The sequence below is a fragment of the Stylophora pistillata genome, chromosome 2 (genome assembly GCF_964205215.1).
Source record: "Stylophora pistillata chromosome 2, jaStyPist1.2, whole genome shotgun sequence".
Classification (NCBI taxonomy): Eukaryota; Metazoa; Cnidaria; class Anthozoa; order Scleractinia; family Pocilloporidae; genus Stylophora; species Stylophora pistillata.
This window is the reverse complement of record NC_142520.1, coordinates 57,494,432-57,515,710: the sequence shown is the minus strand read 5'-3', so window position 1 is coordinate 57,515,710 and position 21,279 is coordinate 57,494,432. Positions and strand designations below refer to the sequence as shown.

The 21,279-nt window shown below is 37.7% G+C and overlaps 1 protein-coding gene across 1 annotated transcript; it reads right to left on the bottom strand.

The window, feature by feature from the left end:
• Positions 1-11,149: 11,149 nt before the first annotated feature.
• Positions 11,150-14,091, bottom strand: LOC148740609 (uncharacterized). The gene is made up of 6 exons (XM_088751047.1): positions 13,257-14,091; positions 13,038-13,109; positions 12,145-12,216; positions 11,608-11,679; positions 11,336-11,407; positions 11,150-11,229 (listed from the first exon to the last, which is right to left on the bottom strand). Exons 1-6 carry the CDS (start codon positions 13,352-13,354, stop codon positions 11,157-11,159), a joined length of 459 nt encoding a protein of 152 aa, XP_088607173.1. The 5' UTR covers positions 13,355-14,091; the 3' UTR covers positions 11,150-11,156.
• Positions 14,092-21,279: the final 7,188 nt, after the last annotated feature.

The following is a 21,279-nucleotide window of genomic DNA, read 5'->3' as shown; positions in this document are numbered from 1 at the left end:
GTATATCTGAGAACGTCTCTCCTTAAACTGTATCTGCAATATGGTTATTGGGTTCTTTGCGTACCAATAAGCGTTTTTGGCAGTTGTTTTAGGGTACCGTAGAGCTATTGAAAAACAGCCGTAGGGTGTCATCGAGAAGAAAATTCATAAAATATTTATAATGAGAACATATCTGCTTTTCATGTCATCAATGAATTGTTCAAGGCCCTAACTATAATGTTAGTGCAAGGTAAAATTCACAGATAATTTTCGACTTACGCTGGCAAGCCATGAAAGGTCAGAATTTCGCCATTTCGAATATCGAAATTTGGCTCGATCCGCACTCGACCGTTTTTATTCAATTGCTCTCGAAAAAGTAAAGATTAGAAAAAACTAACCGTGTTTTGGTTACTTTGGTACAAGGGTCTATCAATACAGAAAGTATGAGCGAAATCGATTTTTGACTGTGTCCGCGATTTTGATGATCATATCTGATTTTTACTGACAGTGCCTCTTAAATGTTGAGTCAGCTTTTAAAGAATTTGATTGAGTAACATTAAACGATGGATTATGCATTTTTTCCGCCAGGTTAAGTGCCTTGTATGTTACCGGAATCTCATTATAGACCACAGATGCCGAGGCTGTTTCCTTCACATAGCAGTTAAAGACGACAAAGCGCAGCTATATCAAATTAAAACGAAGATCATTTTCTTTTTTATAGCACTGCTTTGCTTTACTAAAGTTTTAAAGGCAACTTCCTGTGTCATATTTCACTAGATTTGATAATAAGAACAATCTATATAACCATAATACCATGAAATTGTCCTTATGCCGTAAAAGAAGAGTTGTAAAGGAATTATTGTAGAAATGACTTCTCCCCTACCTTTACAATGACATGTTCTGCAATGATGTAGTTTCTCCTGAGGTTCTTTTATTCTCCCTTGTATATGTATATATTTATGCCTGTGTGTGCGCCACAAAGAACGTTTCGCGGCAAACAATTTACTGAATATAAAAACCTGAAAATGTTGTCATTTTTATCATCATTCCAACTTTAAAAAGTGGTGTAGGAGAAAAATCAATGATCACTTTTAAACTATCTTTTCTTCCCTTTTGTAACGATAAGTGCCACATATGACGCCAGACCTGGGTAACGCTGAATTTATTTACAGCCCTTAAATGAAGACTGCATATGTAGTAATTCATATTTGCCTTGAATATTTGAATATTTGAATATCGAGTATTCACAAATACCAGTTTTTCTTTTAGAATTGAAAACTGCCTTTCCCTCATTTCACTCATTGATGCTAAATTTTATCTTGTATTGTATCGACATTTCAAACATCAAAAAGAAATAAATACCTGAAATGTATTTTCGCTGCTCCGGACCTTCACTTCAATTTACGGATCGAACCGTCTTTAAATAGCAACCAATTCATATACAGAAAGTTCGCCTGCATACAGCTGTTCCAGATCATTATCTTAAAAAGAATATTGTTATGAAGAGGCTTTCCATTCATTTCAAGTCACTATGGATGACATTCTCCAACATCTGTCCATAAAATATCAGCAATTATACCTTCAACCAATTTTGCACTTTGATAAATATCATCGACGTGAGTCACCAACACATAATCAACTTGAAAAAAAAAAAAAAAATTACTCTTATGTCTTACAAAATGTAACGAGCTGCAAGCGCTCGAATAAGTCAACCCCTCTCTTTGAAGAGGGCGAGTTTCAGAAAGTGGTTTGACAGGAGATCACAGAATGTGCCCCAAGGCTACAATGGTGGTGAAGCCAGAATTTCGCAACCCCCCCTCCCCCCTCCCCTCCCCGCTCCGATATGAATTATCAGAGGGGAGGAATTATCATAGCTCAACGAGAGTCAATATTCGGTTAACCATTCTTCAGGTGTGTGTCTCTCAACTTCATTAAATACGGTGAACAGTATAGATTTTTGCTATTGGATAAGTTTTCATTGAGAGTCGATTTCCGCCGCTCTCTCGAGTCCGGTCTCTTCGGGGAGGAGCGCGGGCTGCGGTTCCCGAACAGCGGCTGGTAGTCGAGTCTATGTTCTTTCCCTATCTGTAATGTCTTGTTCATATCAAAGATGCAAATATAATATGCCAAGTAGTGTAATTTTTGTCAAATATGTAGTAGTGAATAAATTCATGTGTTCATCAGCGCACAAGACTTTAGGTGAACCGAGTTCATCAAATGCAGAATATGGAATCCAAAATATTTTGAGTCAATGTATACTGACTCAATGTATACTGACACCTATAAGAAGGACGTTTTCAGTAATTACCTCTACACTTATTAGTGTTCTTTTGATACTGGTTAAAAAAACTTCATCGTTTTATCATCTTGCTGCGTGTTTTATTTGGCCAAAATTGTTCAAAACCCGACATCGGTAACTTGAATAATAATAATAATAATAATAATAATAATAATAATAACAATAAAGTCTTTATTCCAACATAAGATAAAAGTATATATCTTGTGTTACAATGAATTTGGAAAAACTGCAACAGAAATCTACATACATATTATGAATTAAAAAGTATGTCATCAAAATAAATGGAGTTTAAATATCAACCTATTTACAAAGGTGCTCATAAAGCGCTGTGTATTAATTTCCGGTCGTGCGCAGCCTTTTTTCCTAAGATTGTGTACATATGTCTTCTGGACAGGAATAATGTCTTTCAGCGGGTGGCAATCCGTTGATTTTAGTTTCCTCAAAATGTTTCGGTCTTGTTTGTTTAAAAGGTTCTTCATAAAAATTGGAGATGAGATTAAACGGCGTTTATGACATCGGTCTAAAAAATTTGGTACAACCGTAAGATCGGACTCAGATGCCCCATAGACTGAAAGTGCATAGCTAAAATTAGGCAAAACAATGGATATAAAAGGATGATCAATCTCTGCCTGAGAGTAATGTTCCTTTCTCAATATTCGTAGCACGTGTAAACACTTGTTTGCTTTGACAAGCTTAGTTCTTACATGCTCATCAAACTTTTCGTCACTCTGTAAAGTTACTCCTGGTAAAACGAAGCTATTACATTGGGCAATATTATCAATTGGAGAGTATAGTACATTATGATTTTTCTTTCTAACAACCAGCTCTTTACATTTGAACTGTACATAAGAACTGTTCTACTAAGTCGGCAGACGGGTCACTATTCCTAGTGATAGTTGAAAGAATAGTGGAATCATCGCATATTTAAAAAGTATAGGGCAACCATTAAAAAAAATCTCCAAATCATTAAAAATATATTAAAAAGATACGGTCCGCTTACACTACCTTGTGTGGTTCCTCTATTGACAGATTTCAACTGTCCTAAAAAATTATAACTAACAACACGTTGTTGTCTTGCATAGAGGAAACTATGATACCAATTAATAATGTACGGATTTAGAGGTAGCTGTTTCAGTTTGGTAGACAAAATAGCATGGTTCACAAAATCGAAAGCCTTACTGAAGTCCATGGTAAAAATTCGCACTGCGCTGCAGTCACTGCTATCTGAATACTTGTATGTCTGGTGCCGGATAGCGGGCAAGGTATTTGTGCAACTACCCGCCTGTCTATATGCAAATTGGGTGTGGCTCAGGTTGTTTTCAATGACTGACTGTGCTTGTGTACAATACACGACCTTCTCGAACAACCACGCAATAACGGGAGTAACATTAATACCACAGTAGTCTGGGTCCTATATAGGCATGTTCACTTTGGGGAGAGGATTAACATTTGCCCTTTTCCAGGAGTCTGGCCATGTATGAGTAGACAGCGAAAGATTCCAAACGTGAGTGACGATTGGTTTGAGTAGCTCAGCACAGTCTTTCCAGATCCAGTACGGGAGGTCGTCTGGTCCCGTTGCCGTTTTCTTTACATGAACTAAGGTATTCCAAACACACCTCTCAGATACTTTCGGGGGCTTCACTGTCCGGGATATCCGTATCAATAGGTCTAACGTAAGTGTCATCATAGCACAGGTTGGCGAAGTACTCGTTCAGACGAACTAGAGAGTTCTTGTTCAAATTTATCAACGATGACCTGCGACGCTGCGATAGGGCGTCCACGCCCTTCCACCACTCACCGCTACCAATAACAGCCAGTTTTCTTCTGTTCTCGGTTATCAGATCAGAAATGCGCTTATTAAATAAAGACAGACGTTCCTTGTTGTTTAAAGATATAAGGGACTTAGTCCTCAGCATACACTTGACAAATAGGGACATCCAAAGTGGGTCACGCGATGACATGCGTACAGATTTTTGCGGCATAAACTTATTCAGCACTGCACGAATCTTTTCCTCAAGCACCTCGACAGCCTTGCTTATGTCCACCGCGTTGAGGACGTCACTCCAGTCCAGTGTAGTGAGTGCCATATAAAATGACTGTTTCCGATGCTCCCTACAGTCCCTCACAAGAACTTTGCGGCGCACAGGTTCAAGTTTTAATCCCGCCGGTAAAACAAAGCCTTCATGGTCTGTCTTAATAAGAATATGTATGGGATATGCTTGACCAAACACATCCGCTCGGTTGGTCAAACAGTTATCCAAGCACGTGTTACCCCGCGTGGGAAAATCAACCATAAAATCCCAGCCAGACAAAACCTTAAATTCTTGCATATCCAAACGATTTACATCGCCACCAAAGACAATAGCCGCCTCTGGGTGTTTGTTCAAAACAAGGTCCACAAAAGATATTACATAATTAATTAAGTCGAGATCCCGGTAGCTATGCTTGGGAGGATTATACAGGCCGCAAATTAGCATAATGTGATCGGACGGCAACAGCACTGTTAAAGCAATAACCTCATATAAATTGGACCGATAGACATCTAAGACTTTAAGACTGTCTCTCACATAGACCGCAACACCCCTTTTTTTTCCTTTTTTCCAAGTCTGCCCAACCTCTGTCCCGCCTGAACACATGGTAATTTGGGATATTCACCACTGCGTCCGGCATATTAGTGGAAATATGAGTTTCGCTGACAATACACACATCAATGTCCTGAGATCTCAGGTCAGCCTCAAGTGCCACAGGTGCTCGTACACGACTTTTTGTTTTCGACAAGCCAAAAATGTTCGTAAAGAAACATTTTGGGACAGCGAAACCCTTTGATTTAGAGGTGGATGTTTTGTCAGTTGTGTTGACAAGCGGAATGTTAATTAAGTTACTCCGATCCACTTTCCGACCTTCAGCCTTGACGAAACGGCGGCCTTGCATCACCGGGATTTTCTTGGTTGAGGTGGATCGTGAAATTCGAGCACTATGTTGCCTACGGTACTTCAGAATGCCGAGTGACTTGAACTGAGATAGAGCGGCCGGAGATGACTTGAAAGCTTTGTTTCGGAGAGAAAAGAGTTCGGAGCATTTCAAAGACGCTGGCTTAGTTCGCGCATAGTTCTAGAGGGGACTGGTTAGGAAACGCTGCAAACTTCAAAGAGCCGGCCTATTGTCTGTTCCCTGAGCTTCGCTTGAACGTCACGTGACCAATGACCCTGCACAGAACCAAAACAACATGGGGGACATGAACGACTTATTTTTCTTCGGCGACGATTTTGATGCCATATTGAAAACTTTGGAAAACGAGGAAGAATTACAAGTCCCTTCTACTAACTATGGTTCGCGTTAACATCGGGTAGTTCTTAATAACTCCTCCGAAACTCCTGTCTGTCTCTGGACCCGGTTGTGACTCGACCTCTATATCTATAGTGATACCTAGCGTGATATATTTCTCCGGTACTGCAAGCAAGGTTAGACCATGGACGCCCCACAACACCACCAGCCGGCGAACTCTAAATTTGGGAGTAGTGGACTTGGATAAAACATATATGCTTGAGAAGCCAAGGACTTTCAGCTCCCCTAGAGGGATAATTGTAGGAGTCTTGGGCAGCTTTCAAAACAAAAAGAACACCAAAAATGGTAACTAGGCGAAGAGCTCCAGAAAACGTGGCAGCCATGTTCGCGCCTTTACAAAGTCATAATTTGAGTCCAAATATATCATATTCAGTCATATCTATTTAAATAAATTCAATTACATCAGGAATATATGTTAAGCCTCGTTTTTAGCCAGATTTTGTTGATAACAATAAATGAAATTTAGATTTAGATCGCAATGTGTTATGTAAATTAAACTTCAAATCCTATAAAACCTCCTAGCTTTTCACTCTTCAGACAGCTGGATCTCCATCAACTTCCGTTACGTTATGTCCCTCACCAAGAGACGTTTAGTGAGCTAACCAAGAAAAGTTAGCTCACTAATTTTTTTTTTTCATCATTCATCGTTTTATCATTATTTTTTTAGGATTGTTAGAAAAAATAGACGTCAAGGGAAAACATTTTAAGATCGTTTACTACGTTTGGGGAGGCGGGGGGGGGAAGTAGGTGGGGTGGCGTAGCTGGCATCGTATGGTCGAGGTGGCAATTTGTTCAGCATTGACAACTTAACTGAATTTTTCATAAAAATTGTGATCAGGGTTTGACAGGCCAGCCATATTATTTATTCTTTTCCTTAAGCCTGCACGGTTTGAACGAATGCAGGGAACAATTTCGATAGGCAAGAAAAGAGCTTTTGATTTACACTCCAGATCCACCTACATCATAAATGCTATTTTTCTCCCTTTCGCTTTTTATCTCGTTCGGTAAAACACGAAAAAACACTTCATGTATCATTGATATTGATTTTTAATAGCTTCAACTGATTTTTGTTTTTTGCTATTCCTCAGTGACTATACTACTAACTACGACCTGCTCTTAAATGCAAACTAACTTAAACAGACATATGTTAATCTTAACTCCTAAATAAGACAGAAAAGTCATCTAGACGTAAAGACAATGGGTAATGTGAATAATCTTATTGCAAAGTAGTTAGGTTACTTCGCAGTAACAGCTGCACCGCTACTTTCTTTCTATTTTCCAACCTTGCCAATTGAAATATCCTACCTAAAATTTTTGGCTGCATTATTATTAGTAATTGATTAAATAAATCACAAGATCAATAATATCATTTGGAGTAAATAAACGGAGGCTATACATGTTCTTCATAATCAGTTCCCAGCGGTTTTAACCACGTAGAAGATACACTTAGTGGATGGTTTATTTTCTTTCCCGCAATGCTATGGTCTGCCCCCTATACATGGCTTAAATAAGGATTCTCCAGGGTAGCCCTGACTCATGCTAGAGGTCTGCTCAAGATCATCGTATTTACCCGTCAGAGATATAAAGTATTGCGAGGCTTGCTAAGATTTACTAGCAGATGTGAATACCATTTCGACTGTTCTTTCTAATTAATATTTCTATCCTGTATTATCATTTTCTGGCAAACAAAGGACATATCTCTTGGTTTTAAACATGGAGAACAACCTATTGAATCAGTAGGCCAATGGTGTCAAACAAGATCACATTTTTATGAAATGATAGGCCTTGAAAAAAAGTTTCCCGTGATCTCACCAGGAAAAGTAAGAAGCTATCCTTGCTTTATTGTGTTCGACCAAAATATTATTAGTAGAATTCTTCTTTCTGCATTTCACCATTCGTTGATAATCCAACATACTGCTCTTTGTTGTTCAATGGTGTACTACAACAAGAAATATCTTGTTAGATGTTAGGGATACATCTATTCCTAAAATTTTAGTCCTGATATTCAGATAACCTTACCTAGCAATTTCAGTGAGTTATACGGCGAGCAGGTTACTAGAATTAACAGTTCTATGAGCTAGACGTATTATCCTGGCTCGTGATATCGAAGTCTCGTGACTATTGTAATCACAATGAAACATAAGTAGGAATAGATCTAAAAAGTTTAGGATTTGGCTTTTGTTAGCTTTATATCCTTTCATCGACTAATGATTACAATAAAGTATCATATTCCAGATCATCTTCTTCAATATCATCTTCTTCTCCTTCGTGATCTTCTTCTAAAAGATGTTGAAAGGGAAAAAAATTAGAAGAGACCACAATAGCACTACCAGAATGAATCGTTCATATTTAACTTTATGTTATTGTTCAACTAACAGAAATAGAGGAGTTATGAAGAACCTTGTTCCTGAGGTGGCATTGCCAAAGCCTGAATTTCCATCATCTCAGCTCCTTGCTGAACTAAGTACACAGAAAAATAAATGAGTGAATAAGCCTCTTGATGTAAGAACAAAGCACGACGGAAACGATTTTTGAAACTGTAAGACAATTGTTTGAATGTATTTAATGATCTTGATATTGATATAAACATTGTAAATAAAAAAATTATATTAATAATTGTAATAATTATGATGAGATCAACGTTTGTGAATATATGAAATTCATACATGTGGGGTGCGGTAGTGGCCTGAAGTTTTTCAGGCCTTATTTTCACTACTGCTTAAGTAGTGTTTGTTATTGCGGCGAAGATCGCTCTCAGACTGATATAGTGAGATCATTACGTACTTTCCTGGTGAAATCGTTCTTCAATTCCAACTTGATAATCGCCATGCTGCTCTTGGTTGACTTGTTCGTCTTGATCAATGGACAGAAAACAAGAGCGAAATAGTTAAATCATGTACTGAGAAGACAGACGATTTCGAGACCAGTGATGTACATAATGGTAATTAGATGCAAAAGTAGTTGTAGCGAACGACAACTTAAAAAAATTATGTCAAAATACTCTTGAAGTTCTATCTTGATGAGCTTTGGTACAATTCTCCGCCAAAGTTCTTTGTCTTGTTTTTTTTTTTTTTCCAAAAAATTAAAAAAAAAACAGTCAGGCGTTTAAGTCAAGAGACCTTCAATTGACGTCTACTTCGTTTGGTTAAACACGTTGGTTAAAGGTTAAACACCTTGTTGTGGCTGTTGCAATCCAAGAACCTGCATTTCTACGGCCTCTCCTTGTTGTTCATCTGAGGAAACAAAGATAAAGGAGGAAGACAGGCAAAAAGTTATTGAAACGAACGAAAATTTAAAAAAGATATTTCGAAATGCTACTGAGGTTCTGTCTTGATGAACCTTGATGCATTTCCCTACCGAAAAAAGACGGGTGTTTTTAGCCAAGAGACCTTTGATTAATATCTACTTCGTTTGGGACACTAATCGAACAAACTAAAGGTTAAACACCTTTTTGTGGTTGGGAAACAAAGATAAAAAGCGAATTGGAGGACAACATCATGAAAATAAAAATGTACATGGAAATGTTACTTGAGGAAGATGCAGTGGCATAAAGAACTCAGTAAAATGCTGTTACCTTCTTGTGGCCCGTTGTCCTCAATCCCTTGTGGATCTTGTTGTTGTCCTTATAAAATAAGGCATGTGTAAATCAATAGATTAATACTGTTGCAAAATGATATCTATTTAAAAAATGGCGCTAGCCTCAGAAAGAAAGCTTCGCTAATAAGAGAAAAGTTCACGATTTTATTCTACAAACTTATGTAATACAAAGAATGGAAAAAGAAGCATTACCACCATCTTGCATTTCACTGCAGTGAAAAGTGCTGCGTAAGAAGCTTCTCAGCTTTGATACTTTGCCTTCCAGATACTCTTGTACCTGGAGAGGAAAAAAACTAGCCTATAACGACATTCATCGACTGACCATTTCCCCTTACCAACTGATAGAAGGTGAAAAGTACCTAAACATGAAAAGTAACCGTCTAGCCCAGGAAACCCATATACAGCGTATTAAAGAGCCCGGTGTATTACCCACTAAACCACCGGGTTCCCCCTCAAATTATTTAGATGTCAAAGATGATAAAGAAATGTTATTCTTTACCTTTAGTGCTGCTAACGTGTACAGAAGCGGGTTTATCGCTGAATTGAAGGGCAGGGGAAACACAGTGTGTTTTAGAATTCGTGCAGCGTGTTGACCGCTAAACCACCGGGCCTTCCCTGTTTTAGAGTTCAAACATGATAAATATAAAGTTACCCTATACCTTTGGTGTTGCTAACGTGTACAGTATCGGGTTTATCGCTGAATTGATGGGCAAAGCAAAGACGGCAATCCACACAGCCAGATCTCCTGGGGTTTTGTACATCTTTTCCAAAACCGACCTCAGACCAAACACGATGATTGGCATCCAGCAGAGACAATCAGTTAAGATGATAAAGGACACTCTTTTGGCCAGACCTGTCTCCCTCCTTGTGTTGGCCGATTGGTTTTTGACCTGCACTCTGCTTATGAATATGGCGAGGTATGCAGCTGTAATGAATAAGAAGAGGAAGAAATTGAGGCCAACAAAAACAGATACAGAGTACTCCCAGCCTGCCGTTTTTTCAGGAGAGAGCTGCAAGGGAAGGCAAACAACGCTTTTTCCGTAGTAGTTGTGATAAGTTTCTAAAACCTCGAAGTATCTCAGGCCAAACATTGAAAAGAATGCCAGGAGGAAGCCGAGGAGCCATATGATGGCACAAAGGATGTGAGTCATCTTACGAGAAAGTGTTCCACCTCTGAACGGGAACACAATGTTCTTGAGTCGGTCTGCAGATATCAAAGCCATCAGCATCAGAGAGACCTCACTGGATAGCAATGAAGTAGCCCCAGTTATCTGGCAAGCCAAGCCAGACCGCCACTGAAAGTCATATAAGTAATACTCTCCTCTCCACGACAGATCTTTGACACCAACTGTGATTAAGTAAGCTCCCATCAAACCATCGGAGACTGCCAAGTGCAATAACATGATTGACTGCACCGTGTTTGTATCCTTAAAGATTAAACGCCATGTAATGACAAACACAGACCCAGCTAGGGAAAGACAGCCGATTGCCCAGATGCTCTTTCTCGGGGTTGGGCTCTTGATCATGCTCTCACAATTAGCGAAGTCATCGTTGTATATGAAAGCACAGTCAGCGTCCTCCTTGTGGATATGACAGCACATCAGATTCAATTCAAAACTCCTGCAGTCGTAAAACACATGTCATTGTAATAATTATAAGCTTATAGCCTAAAGCAACAATGTATATCGCAAAGCTGGGTATCATTAGGGTGCGAGACGGGCCTATAAAAATTTATCTCCTGGAATAAACAGTTAAAAGAGTTGAGAAAGTCAACCAAAGTTATATTAGGTTGAGGAAAGAAAGGACAAAATCATTTGTCCAGAGCGATCTGTTTACAATTATTTAAATTAAAGTACCCCAGACGCTGCCTACTCATAATAATTAGCTTTTCTCATAGACTGTAAATTGAAGTTTTAATCATATGAAAACCTTACACTCACAGTATATCCTTCAGCACTTCACTGAAAAGTCCATTTGGAATCTCCCTCATCTGGTTGTAATGCATATATCTGAAAATGAGATTGAGGTGAATTCAATAAATAGGATGGAATTCTATAGTCTTCAAGCACTTTTTACATCTCAATTATCATTTTAATTTGTTAACTTAACACTCACAGAATTTCCAACTGTTTAATTTCTTTGAAATTGTCGATGGAAACTTCGGTCAATTTATTATTAAAGATTTCTCTGACAGAAATAAAGATAAAACAATCCATCAGCGCAGCAGCAATGATACCATTTTTCAGCATTGATGTGTGGATTTAAAACTAAAGAGTGCAAATATTAGGAATGCAAAGATACCATATTATTTATGGAATTACTGGAATTATTATTATTACTGCGAGGATCGTGCATCATATGTACCATATTATTCATTGTCAACTTACATTATCAAAAGCTCTCTCAGATCTTTGAAAATTCCTGTTGGCAAATAACTGAGTTTGTTTCCCAATAAATAGCTAGTGAGAAAATGCAAAATGTTTTCACTATTTTCATAAGAGGAAAAATAATTTAAAACAATTTTCAATATAATTACATTGGTTTTTTACAGTTTTTGGTCATTTCTAGTGAAGCACCGTCATTGCATTAACTTTACAACTAATTTCCAAATCCCAGCTATTAATTCTAAAGCGGCCTATCCCCTACTATCATCATTGTCATCTTCAAGCAGGTTCTCCAGTTATCTCCACAGACCCTCCGCAGGCATTTATTACAGAAATTCCGTTGAAACATAGAGAAGTCATAACACAGGGCCTCAAATTTCCATAAACTGGAAAACGAGACCGGTCCCAGCGTATGTTGCAGGCAATTGCGATAAGGAACAAATCCGTCACTCAGGCTGAGGCATAAAAATCAGCGTAACAACATATTCAAAACCTAGAAACTAAATGCCTAAACTACTTAGACATACAAGAACTACTTACTGGTCACGCAGCTTCGCCAGTCCCCGAAATTGTTTGGGATGGAGCTTCTGTAACTTGTTCTTCTCCATTTTTCTGTTAAATTGCCAATTATATACCCGTTCATGGCAGGTTTTTTCTTCTTCTTTTTGATCATTTAAAAGTTGAATATTATGTGAGTGGTAAATATAGAGTGCCTTTCTAGTAAATGCCTGAAAACCAATGCTAGAGTAATCGCAACGAATTCATCGTACAGTCAATGCCAATACTGTGACAAGCAAACGACTTCAATTGCAAGCGCGGGAAAAAGCTACTGACGAGGACGCGGTTGGTTTTTTTTTTGTATCCGACCGACTGAGAGAATGGCACAAGTTTTATAATTGGTGACAAATGAAATCAAAAGGAAAGCAATCCTTGACGATTAAATTGCTCTATCTTTGACCTCGCATAGCTCAAAAATTGTCCAGTTCGAAAGCAATTCTGGAAAAGTGTAGCCGAACAAATTTTGTTTCCGTTATATACATGCAGCAACTCTTTTTTTTCAAATTTTCTTCAAGTCTTTCATTTTTCAAATCATAAATCAATCAGGATCAAAGGAGATTTCTTAAGACATTTACACAATCGTGTAAAAGGACATAAACAACAATCCTCCGTCAGTGCTAAACACTATAAGAACATGCACGGGACAATGGCTCAGGACCTGCTAAAGCGTCTCGAAGTGCTTAAGAAATGTAGAAACAAATTTCACTGCTTAGTGTACGAAATGCTTTTTATAAGAGCGTTAAAGCCAAATCTCAACGTGCAATCAGACTCCATTCGAACGAAAGTATTTTTATAATATAAATCAATCAATCGATCAATCGACTAAAAAAACGTTAAAAATCAATCAATAATTCAAGCTACCCATCACTACTCACAATGTCTTGAGCTGGGTTAGGTTAGCAAATATCGATGGCGGTAATTCTTCAATTTGGTTATTGGATAAAAAACTACAAGAATAGAATGGTTAGCAAGACGCTGACAAATGATACTTGTGATGTATAGGAAAAACCCGCAGTTTGCGTTGTACGGCGAATATAAAAGTTAAATTATGATGACAAGTGGTAAGATCAAAGAAATCTTGTTTGGCGACTTACAGTTTTGTGAGTTGCGATAGATTGCTAAAGATATCTTGTGGCAGATTCTCAATTTTGTTATTAGACAGATCTCTGAAAGGTTTAACAAGTAATTGCATTAGAACTTTTAAAAACAATGCAAAGTCGAGTGGAATTTTATTTGCATAATCAGTGAAACAGTACGGGGAAAAGAGTTTTCTTCTCTCTTCTTTTAAAAACTCTAGCGCTACATTGAATTAGACCTTTGTTGTATGCGATGTAACTATCACTTTTTTATAGAAAAAGTACACCAAGCCTATCCGGTTTGTTTTCACGAGCTTTTTCAAGCATTCTGAAACAAATTATTCAACGTAAAATGTTATTTATTGTAATTGATCGAAGGAAAAGGAAACCAAGATCGAGCAGTGGAACCCAGGACTACCTAAAAACAGCTCCACGTAATGGTCAGGACGGGATTCAAGTAGGACCAGCGCTATCGAGTCCAACACTCTTATCGTGCGGTCACGCTTCCTTCCAATATAGTCCTCTATTTCGATCAGTGACTAGTTTATTCACTGCATACTCTTCATAGGATTACGGCTTAAATGGGATATGATCGCGTTTCTTTTCCTATCTTAGGAGGAGCAGAAAATTGATCAAAAGTAAATACAATGTGAAGACGTAGTATTTCATTAAGCATGTAGTCATAGCCCATCCAAATTAGTCAAATCTTTGAACACTTCTTTGGGTAGCGTTCCAATACTGTTTTCTTGAAGCCATCTGGTTAAAAGTTAAAGTATAATGGATCATTACCTATCTCAGTTAATTTTCGTTTCATCGTCCATTTATGGCGAGTTTTCCACCTCGATTTCAGATACTCAATAGCACCCGACACTTTATTGAAGTTGATCTCTGATCATTTTTGATAACTCTGCGGCAGCTCGAATGCAAACCAGTTTTCTTTTTTCGTAGAGTGCCACACTGCTGTTATTAATTGTTTAGTAATTGAAGACATTCTTGTTGCGCGTTATTTTGCCCATTCATCCAATTAGCACATTACACGGTGCATGATCTCTTACAGCAATATTTTTGCATTTTCCTTTTTTTCTAAAAAACACATTAATTTTTCCATCTTCAGTTTGCATAGATCCGAAGTGTTCCACAAAGGATCTTAACTATTTTCATTTTGTACATTGATGTTTTCCTTTAATTAACTCACAGGTGTGTCAATTGTCGTAAACCATCGAACAGACCCTCTTGTATCTCTTTTAGGTTGTTGTTGTTAAGTTGTCTGTGTAGGAGATGAGATGTTAAAAATTGTTATAATTACTTTAGTCAATTTGAACTTACTTACTTGACTTTAATCACTTTGAATTGGCTGGAAAATCTCATCGGACTGATAGGCTCTCTGTAGCGCAGAATTTAGGAACTAACAAGCACTGAGTTCGAAAGTAATTTATTCTGCATTGAACTGACCCTTGTTTTAATTTTCCAACATGAAGCACTTTCATAAGAGGCTAGCCTTTTGAGGCACACAATCTTGGACCACTTTTCGTATTTTGTAAGATGTAGCCACTATGTCCTTCATAATCATTGATTATAGGAGACCTTTATGGGTCTGTGTGTAACACAGGTGTGTAAGGGTTGAAAATCCGCTCGATGAAATGGAACATGCACTACTTGATGACAAACTGTGTTGACAATACTAATAACAATATGAGAGGACAAATTTCACTTACAGCCACTCTAGCTTGAATGGTTGGGAAAATAAATCGCCTCGGAAATTCTTGATCTTGTTGCCGCATAACCACCTGTAAGTTTTAAAATATTTGTAATCCCAATACGTGGAAATGTATAAATCCTCTTCGCGTTTACCTAAGATACTGGCGAAAAGAGAAATGCGGATTGCGAGGCCCGTTTTAAGGTGCGCGCGCTTTTGCTGATACAATTCAGCGCGCGCGCAGGGATTGCAAAAAACAAACATGCCGTCTATAGAGCGGTCATTTTATTTACTCAACATGTACCCGCACTATCTGTGTAATATTTTTTTCTATAGTTGGCGCAGCGTATTGAAGGCTTTAACCTTTTATTACAAAGATATCTTAATAAAGGTTAGGGGTGCAAAGAACCCAGCAATTTTCAGCTTTTTCGTCTTTACCGAAAGAACCCAGTTAAATACAGCGCATGCGTAGTAAGTAAAACAATTGCGATTGAATGGAAAATTTCTTTCTCGGAAATATGCCTATTTCTTAAGAACCACTCATTAGAATCTCACGAAATTTGGCACAAAAATACTTTAGGAAATAAGTAACTGGAGTATTGAAAAAAAATGATTTTAAACAAAGGAAATTAAAGAAAATCGAGTGAACCTTCAACAAGGGATAATTAAAGATTTCTCTGTTAAATTGTTAGCAAAATGGTGTTAACTTGTGAGTATCGTTACAAGCTCGTTGCATGCAAATTATAAAGAGAATCTAATGACTAGATTTTCTACAAAGAAACAAAACCGATTTTAATTCAGGCCTGTTTATATCTATTCATGTCGCCACGGCAACGGCACATACGTCAGCTTAACTATAAATAAAAACAAAGTTTGTGTTGTTAACTTGCTTGCTGCCAGTTTTGGCGACTGAGAGATCAAGGGTTTTAGAGAAAATGGTGAAAGAAACAAAGGTATCAAAGACTGTGTTCAGCCACCTTAAGAGGGAGGTCTTGCGGGTTCTTTTAAATCATTTTTTGTCTAAGTCTAAGTCTAAGTCCCTTTTTGATGACAGTGTTTGATGTGGACCTAGTTTGTTCGTTGCCCATATCATGGGATTGTCCACGTCAACAACGTTAATTTTCTTTCTTAGCTTCTTTATATCTGAAAATCAGTGTAGTTTTTAAAACCACGATTCCCACGGGAGCATCCCATAGGTGTTAGTGTCCCGTTCAGACCTTTTCCTGATGGGCTTCTTTCCCTTTAGTTAATCTACTTATTTCTTCTTATTCTGTAAATAGCAGGTCTTCATTTATCAATCTCTTTGTCGCTTCTCTCCACCTCTCCTTTTCATACGGGCTATGCTTATACAAATGAAACAAAGTTAATTTGCTTTAATGAAGGTATGTTACTCTCTTCTGGCCAATACTGTCCATTTACAAACCGTCCCACCCCTTTCACTTTCTTTATGGCTAACTACACCTTGTAAGCTTGAGGACCTTCTTGATCACATCTGATAAATAATAAGATAAAACTCTTAGCACAATCAACAGAGGCATGAACATCAATTACTTACAGTCCGGTCAACTCAGAGTTGTTATTGAAGACTCCAGGTGGTAGCTCCTTTATCTCGTTGTTACCCAACTCCCTACCAAAAAGATATTTCCTTGATTTCAGTTGAAACTTTTAACTCTTATGTATTGTCGCAAACCGATGTTGCTGCGAGTCTCCTCGGAGCACGTGATGATATAATGTAACTCTTGTCAATAGCCAATTTTATCCTTTTTCCAGCACGTATTGTAAAAAACTATGCCACTGTCAGAGCACCATGCGTGTATTGAAGAGTTGTAAGATGTTGCCACGAAAGTGAAGTTTTGCACTAAGAGCGGTTGTAGCTTGACCGATAAATCAAATATACCAAAATTAGCTTAAAAACCATCCTCGACCATGTTGTCCTCGCCATGAATGAAGCTTGAGAAAAATTTTGCCTACTTAAGTCAATGAAAAGATGATCTTTGTAATCTTTAACTTTTATTGCTTACAGAAACTAAGAAACTAAGCGGAAAAATATTTCACCCTGGATTTGTTCTAAGTAAGTAAACTAGCTTTCCGGTGTCAATCATTTGCTACGTGATGTGTTTTCTTTTGAATAAACAAATTATATTTTCCTTCGGCGACATCCATAAAACTCCCTCTTTTCTTCAATGAAATTCAAACGAAGACTAATCTTAGTGGATATAAGGTTCCAAAACTAGGGAATATCACTTGTGAAATGGGGGGGGGGGGGAAGCGTTGGGAGTAAGAGTGTTGCAAAAGATTATCTAAATAATTTGTATAGACGACTTTTCACTTACAGCCACTCCAGCTTGACTAATTGGGAAAATACATCGCCTTGTAAATTCTCGATCTTGTTGCCGTATAAATTCCTGTAAGTTCCACAACTTGATATTACTAAATTAATACGTGGAAATTTATAAATCTTGTTCACGTTTGATTGAGATACTGACGTACAAAGAAACGCGAAGTTCAAGGCCCGTCTTAAGCTGTGGGAACGCTTGAAGGTTCTTTAAATCATTTTATAGATTAATTATAAGTCCTTTGCAATATCAAGTTTTGCAAGAAGGGAACAATAAAGTGTGTTTTTATGATTGAAAATATTTCGACCTTGCGCGTGACAAACGTTTGAGTATGTTGAATTTATAGTAGTATCAAATTGCTTCCCGTCTTCAGCATCTTCGGCAAAGAACATTTGACCTGCCGTTATAGATGATTGAATTGTCTTCTATCAAGTCCACAATGAAGCTCAAGTTTACCTTGAGATTTTCTTAAAACTTGAAGGTGGTCGAATAAGCAAAGAAAGACAGATGCCCTCCGTTACCTTACGGAATGTGTTATTGTAAACAATTCCGCTATGGGAAATGGAGGAGTATTTAAAACGAAAGCAGAGATAAAAACCCATCTGTCGTGGTTAGCTATGCAATGCTAGCTTACTGTATTGATTTCCTGATCGAACACGGTGCTAACTTCTAGAATGGGCTTGAAATTCCGGATTTAACCACGGGGTGCAGTAGTGTCTAACCGCGAAAAGTAAGCCACGAAAGGCAGCCACAAAGGCGAACAACAACAGTACACACAGTACACGTTTCAATGTGATCTTCCCGCGCTCAAACTTTCCCGGATGCATACTTTTACATACGTAACCACTGTCCTAGTATACCACAGGTGCCTAATCAGATTATGTCGTGACGTAAATGACGATGTTGCGATTTTCACAAAGTCCAGCCTGGTTTTTCCGCGCGGAAATGAAAAGCCCCAAGCTAATTTTTATATCCTCGAAAACAACACTATTTTCACTTATGATGAGCTTAACCTGAACTGATTCTGAGTTATACCGCATGGGGAAAATAATAACTGAAAATTTGCTACGAAATGCGATAGTTGGATTTTGAAACATTGGTGATTTTTAAAAGCATTCCCTGAGGTCGAAATTAAATGAAATGGTCCCGTTTAAGACTAAGCCATAGCTCAATCCCTCCTATAAAAATTTGTCAAATCGATACGAGCTTGCTTTCTTTTGCACTTTTCATGAGCAAAGCTCATTTACCTCTACTAAGGGCACTGATATCCGCCGTTATACGACTACCGACGCTCGTTTCATCAGTTTTTGTGAACTTTCTAGGATAAAGAAACAAGTCTGGGAAAAAAACTTACCACGTTTCTAAGTTCACTATAAGGTGTGTCCGGGCAAAATATGAAGGTTTTCAATTTTTCGATCATGTGCCACATTTTTCGATTTTCGCTCGGTCAATTCAAACATTCGCTCTTAAGAGCGGCCGTCCATAAAAATCGCCCGGAGGCCTAGGTGTGCAATATGAAAACATCCGAAAATCCCAAAACTTTGCCAGAATATAGGTCTGCGTGAACTATTCCTAGAAAAAATACTTTGAGTTCAATTGCATTTTTATTTTTCGCGATCGGTGGCAAAATCGGTTTTGTGGCTCTCACGTCAGCTCCACGAGGTTTAGACAACCATTCTTTGAACGTCGCTTGAAAATAAACAAAACAGTAAATGTGACCAAATAGTTTCCTAATGAAAAGAACGCGTGTTTACAAATAGTCTGAAGTGTTCTTTGTTCGATTCCGTTGCAATCTAAATTTTTAGGGAATTTTTGTTTTTTTCCAATATTTCAAAATTGAGAGGGTAAAATCGCACCTCGGTACATGGCATGGGGTTATATCAAGTTCATCCAGCGAAAGAACAAGGTGTCTTCTTCAAATAACTCCAATAAAACTTTTTGGGCTACTCAAACTACGAGATTTTAGGACCCCAAACAAAAGTGACTCAGAGGTCAAAACGCGCCATTCCTTGTCACGCAATTGGAGGTGAAAAATCATCAATGTGCACTTAGAAAAAAGACAACAGGCCGCTTTGGGAGCGAGATATCGTTACCAATCTGACTAAAATGTTGATTTTGACGAACATTTATCGTTTCCGCTGCTCAGGTTAACTGAGACTTAAATTTTTAGCTGTTATTTTCGAAACAAAACAAGCCAAAATGTAACTTCGTACAGTTCGAAGCGACCGAGGACGGATACAAACCGTAAAATAAATATTTTTACCATATTTACACTTTGATTCGAGTACTGATTATGTTTGTTTGTGTATTCGCCGCGGTGAACTGCCCTCCATAGTCTCGAAATGGTCAGTAAGGATTGCGTGACCGGCAGACCCTATTAAAGTCCTGGGCCACAATTGCAAGAGCACGCGTCTTTACCAGAAACACTAGCACCCTTCCCTTATATTCAGCATTATTCCTTCGGGAACGTTGAATTATGTTTGAACGTTTCTTATGGGGACTCACGTATGAAAATGCTTATAATAACTAAAAGGAAGTCTTTGTCCGCTGTCGTCACCACAGTCAACAACCTAATTTTCTCATACTTTTATTAATTAACGCGAGAAAAATAACTCGGGAAAAAACGCTGAAGCAAAACTATAGGTACAAGGCCTTCAATAACCATCATTAGGTACCTTCTCGAGTTATTTTATTGTTTGTACACTACATAACGTCTACAGGATGATGATGATGACACCTTTATTTAAATGAATAACAAACCCAACACTAGGGTAGTCTCATCAGAACGTAAAGCTCTGCTATCAATAGGAGCCCTGGTGAATAGGATCCTAAAATAGATACAATGCACAATACAAAAATAAATATAAATAATACTACTAATAATAATAACGGTGGCAAGAATAACATATATGCTATCTAAATATCGAGCAAAACTATAAAAATCTATATATATATAAGGCTATAATAATCTATAAATACACACAAAACAATAAGAATCTATTCAATATAAAATATTATAGAAAATTCTAATGAACTTGAGTATTATAAACAACACAACCATGATAATAAAAAAGATTTCTTGGCTGTTTCAGTTCTAACGCGAGGCAAATTAAGTAAATTTCTCTGTCTTGTTCTGATATTATTGAAATTTTAATATTGCTTAAAAAATTGAGGACAGTTATCAGAAATGCATTTATTAACTAAATTCAAAGCTCGAAACATCAGCTTTTGTAATCGTTACGGTGGCCAATTTACCATTTCAACTTTGTTGATATATCCAAATTATTTCGTTACTCCCACCGACGCAGCCCCAAACGGTTTCTTTCGAAACTATTAGCCCTAATTTCAAAGTATGTTTGTCTCTTCTCGATTGTAACTCAGACCATTTAAGATCCATTAAAGCTTTGTCACTATCCATACATCTTGAAACAATTTTGGATGCCCTTCTTTGACAATTATCCAGCAGTCTGGCATTGCCCACTCCACAACAATTCCATACGTACAGTGTCGCCAGAGTCAAAAATTGGACGGATAAATGATAGATATAAAGTGTTGGCAGCATGAAAAGTTAAATCTTTTCGTGATCGAGGTAGCATACCTAATCTTTTGCCAGTTTTAGATAAAATATACTGAATGTGGGGAGCCCAAGAAATAGTCTCATCAAATATAATACCAAGATAAGTGAACATGTTTATCCGTTTTAAACTTTGTCCGTGAAAAGTAATATCAAAGTCTTTATGTCTGGACAGTTTAGAATTAGTTCAAAACAACATAGTTTTAGTCTCGGTGGTATTAAGAAACAAGCTGTTCACTTGAAGCCATTCACCCAATGTATTCACGTCTTGTTCAGATTGTCCTCGATGACTTTAGAGTTAGATCCGGCACAAAACAGAACAGTATCATCTGCGTACATAAGCACATTACAAATCTTAATGGAGCGGGGCAAATCGTTGATATGAATAACAGAGTAAAAGGCCCAATATGGAACCTCGTGGCACACCAGATATTA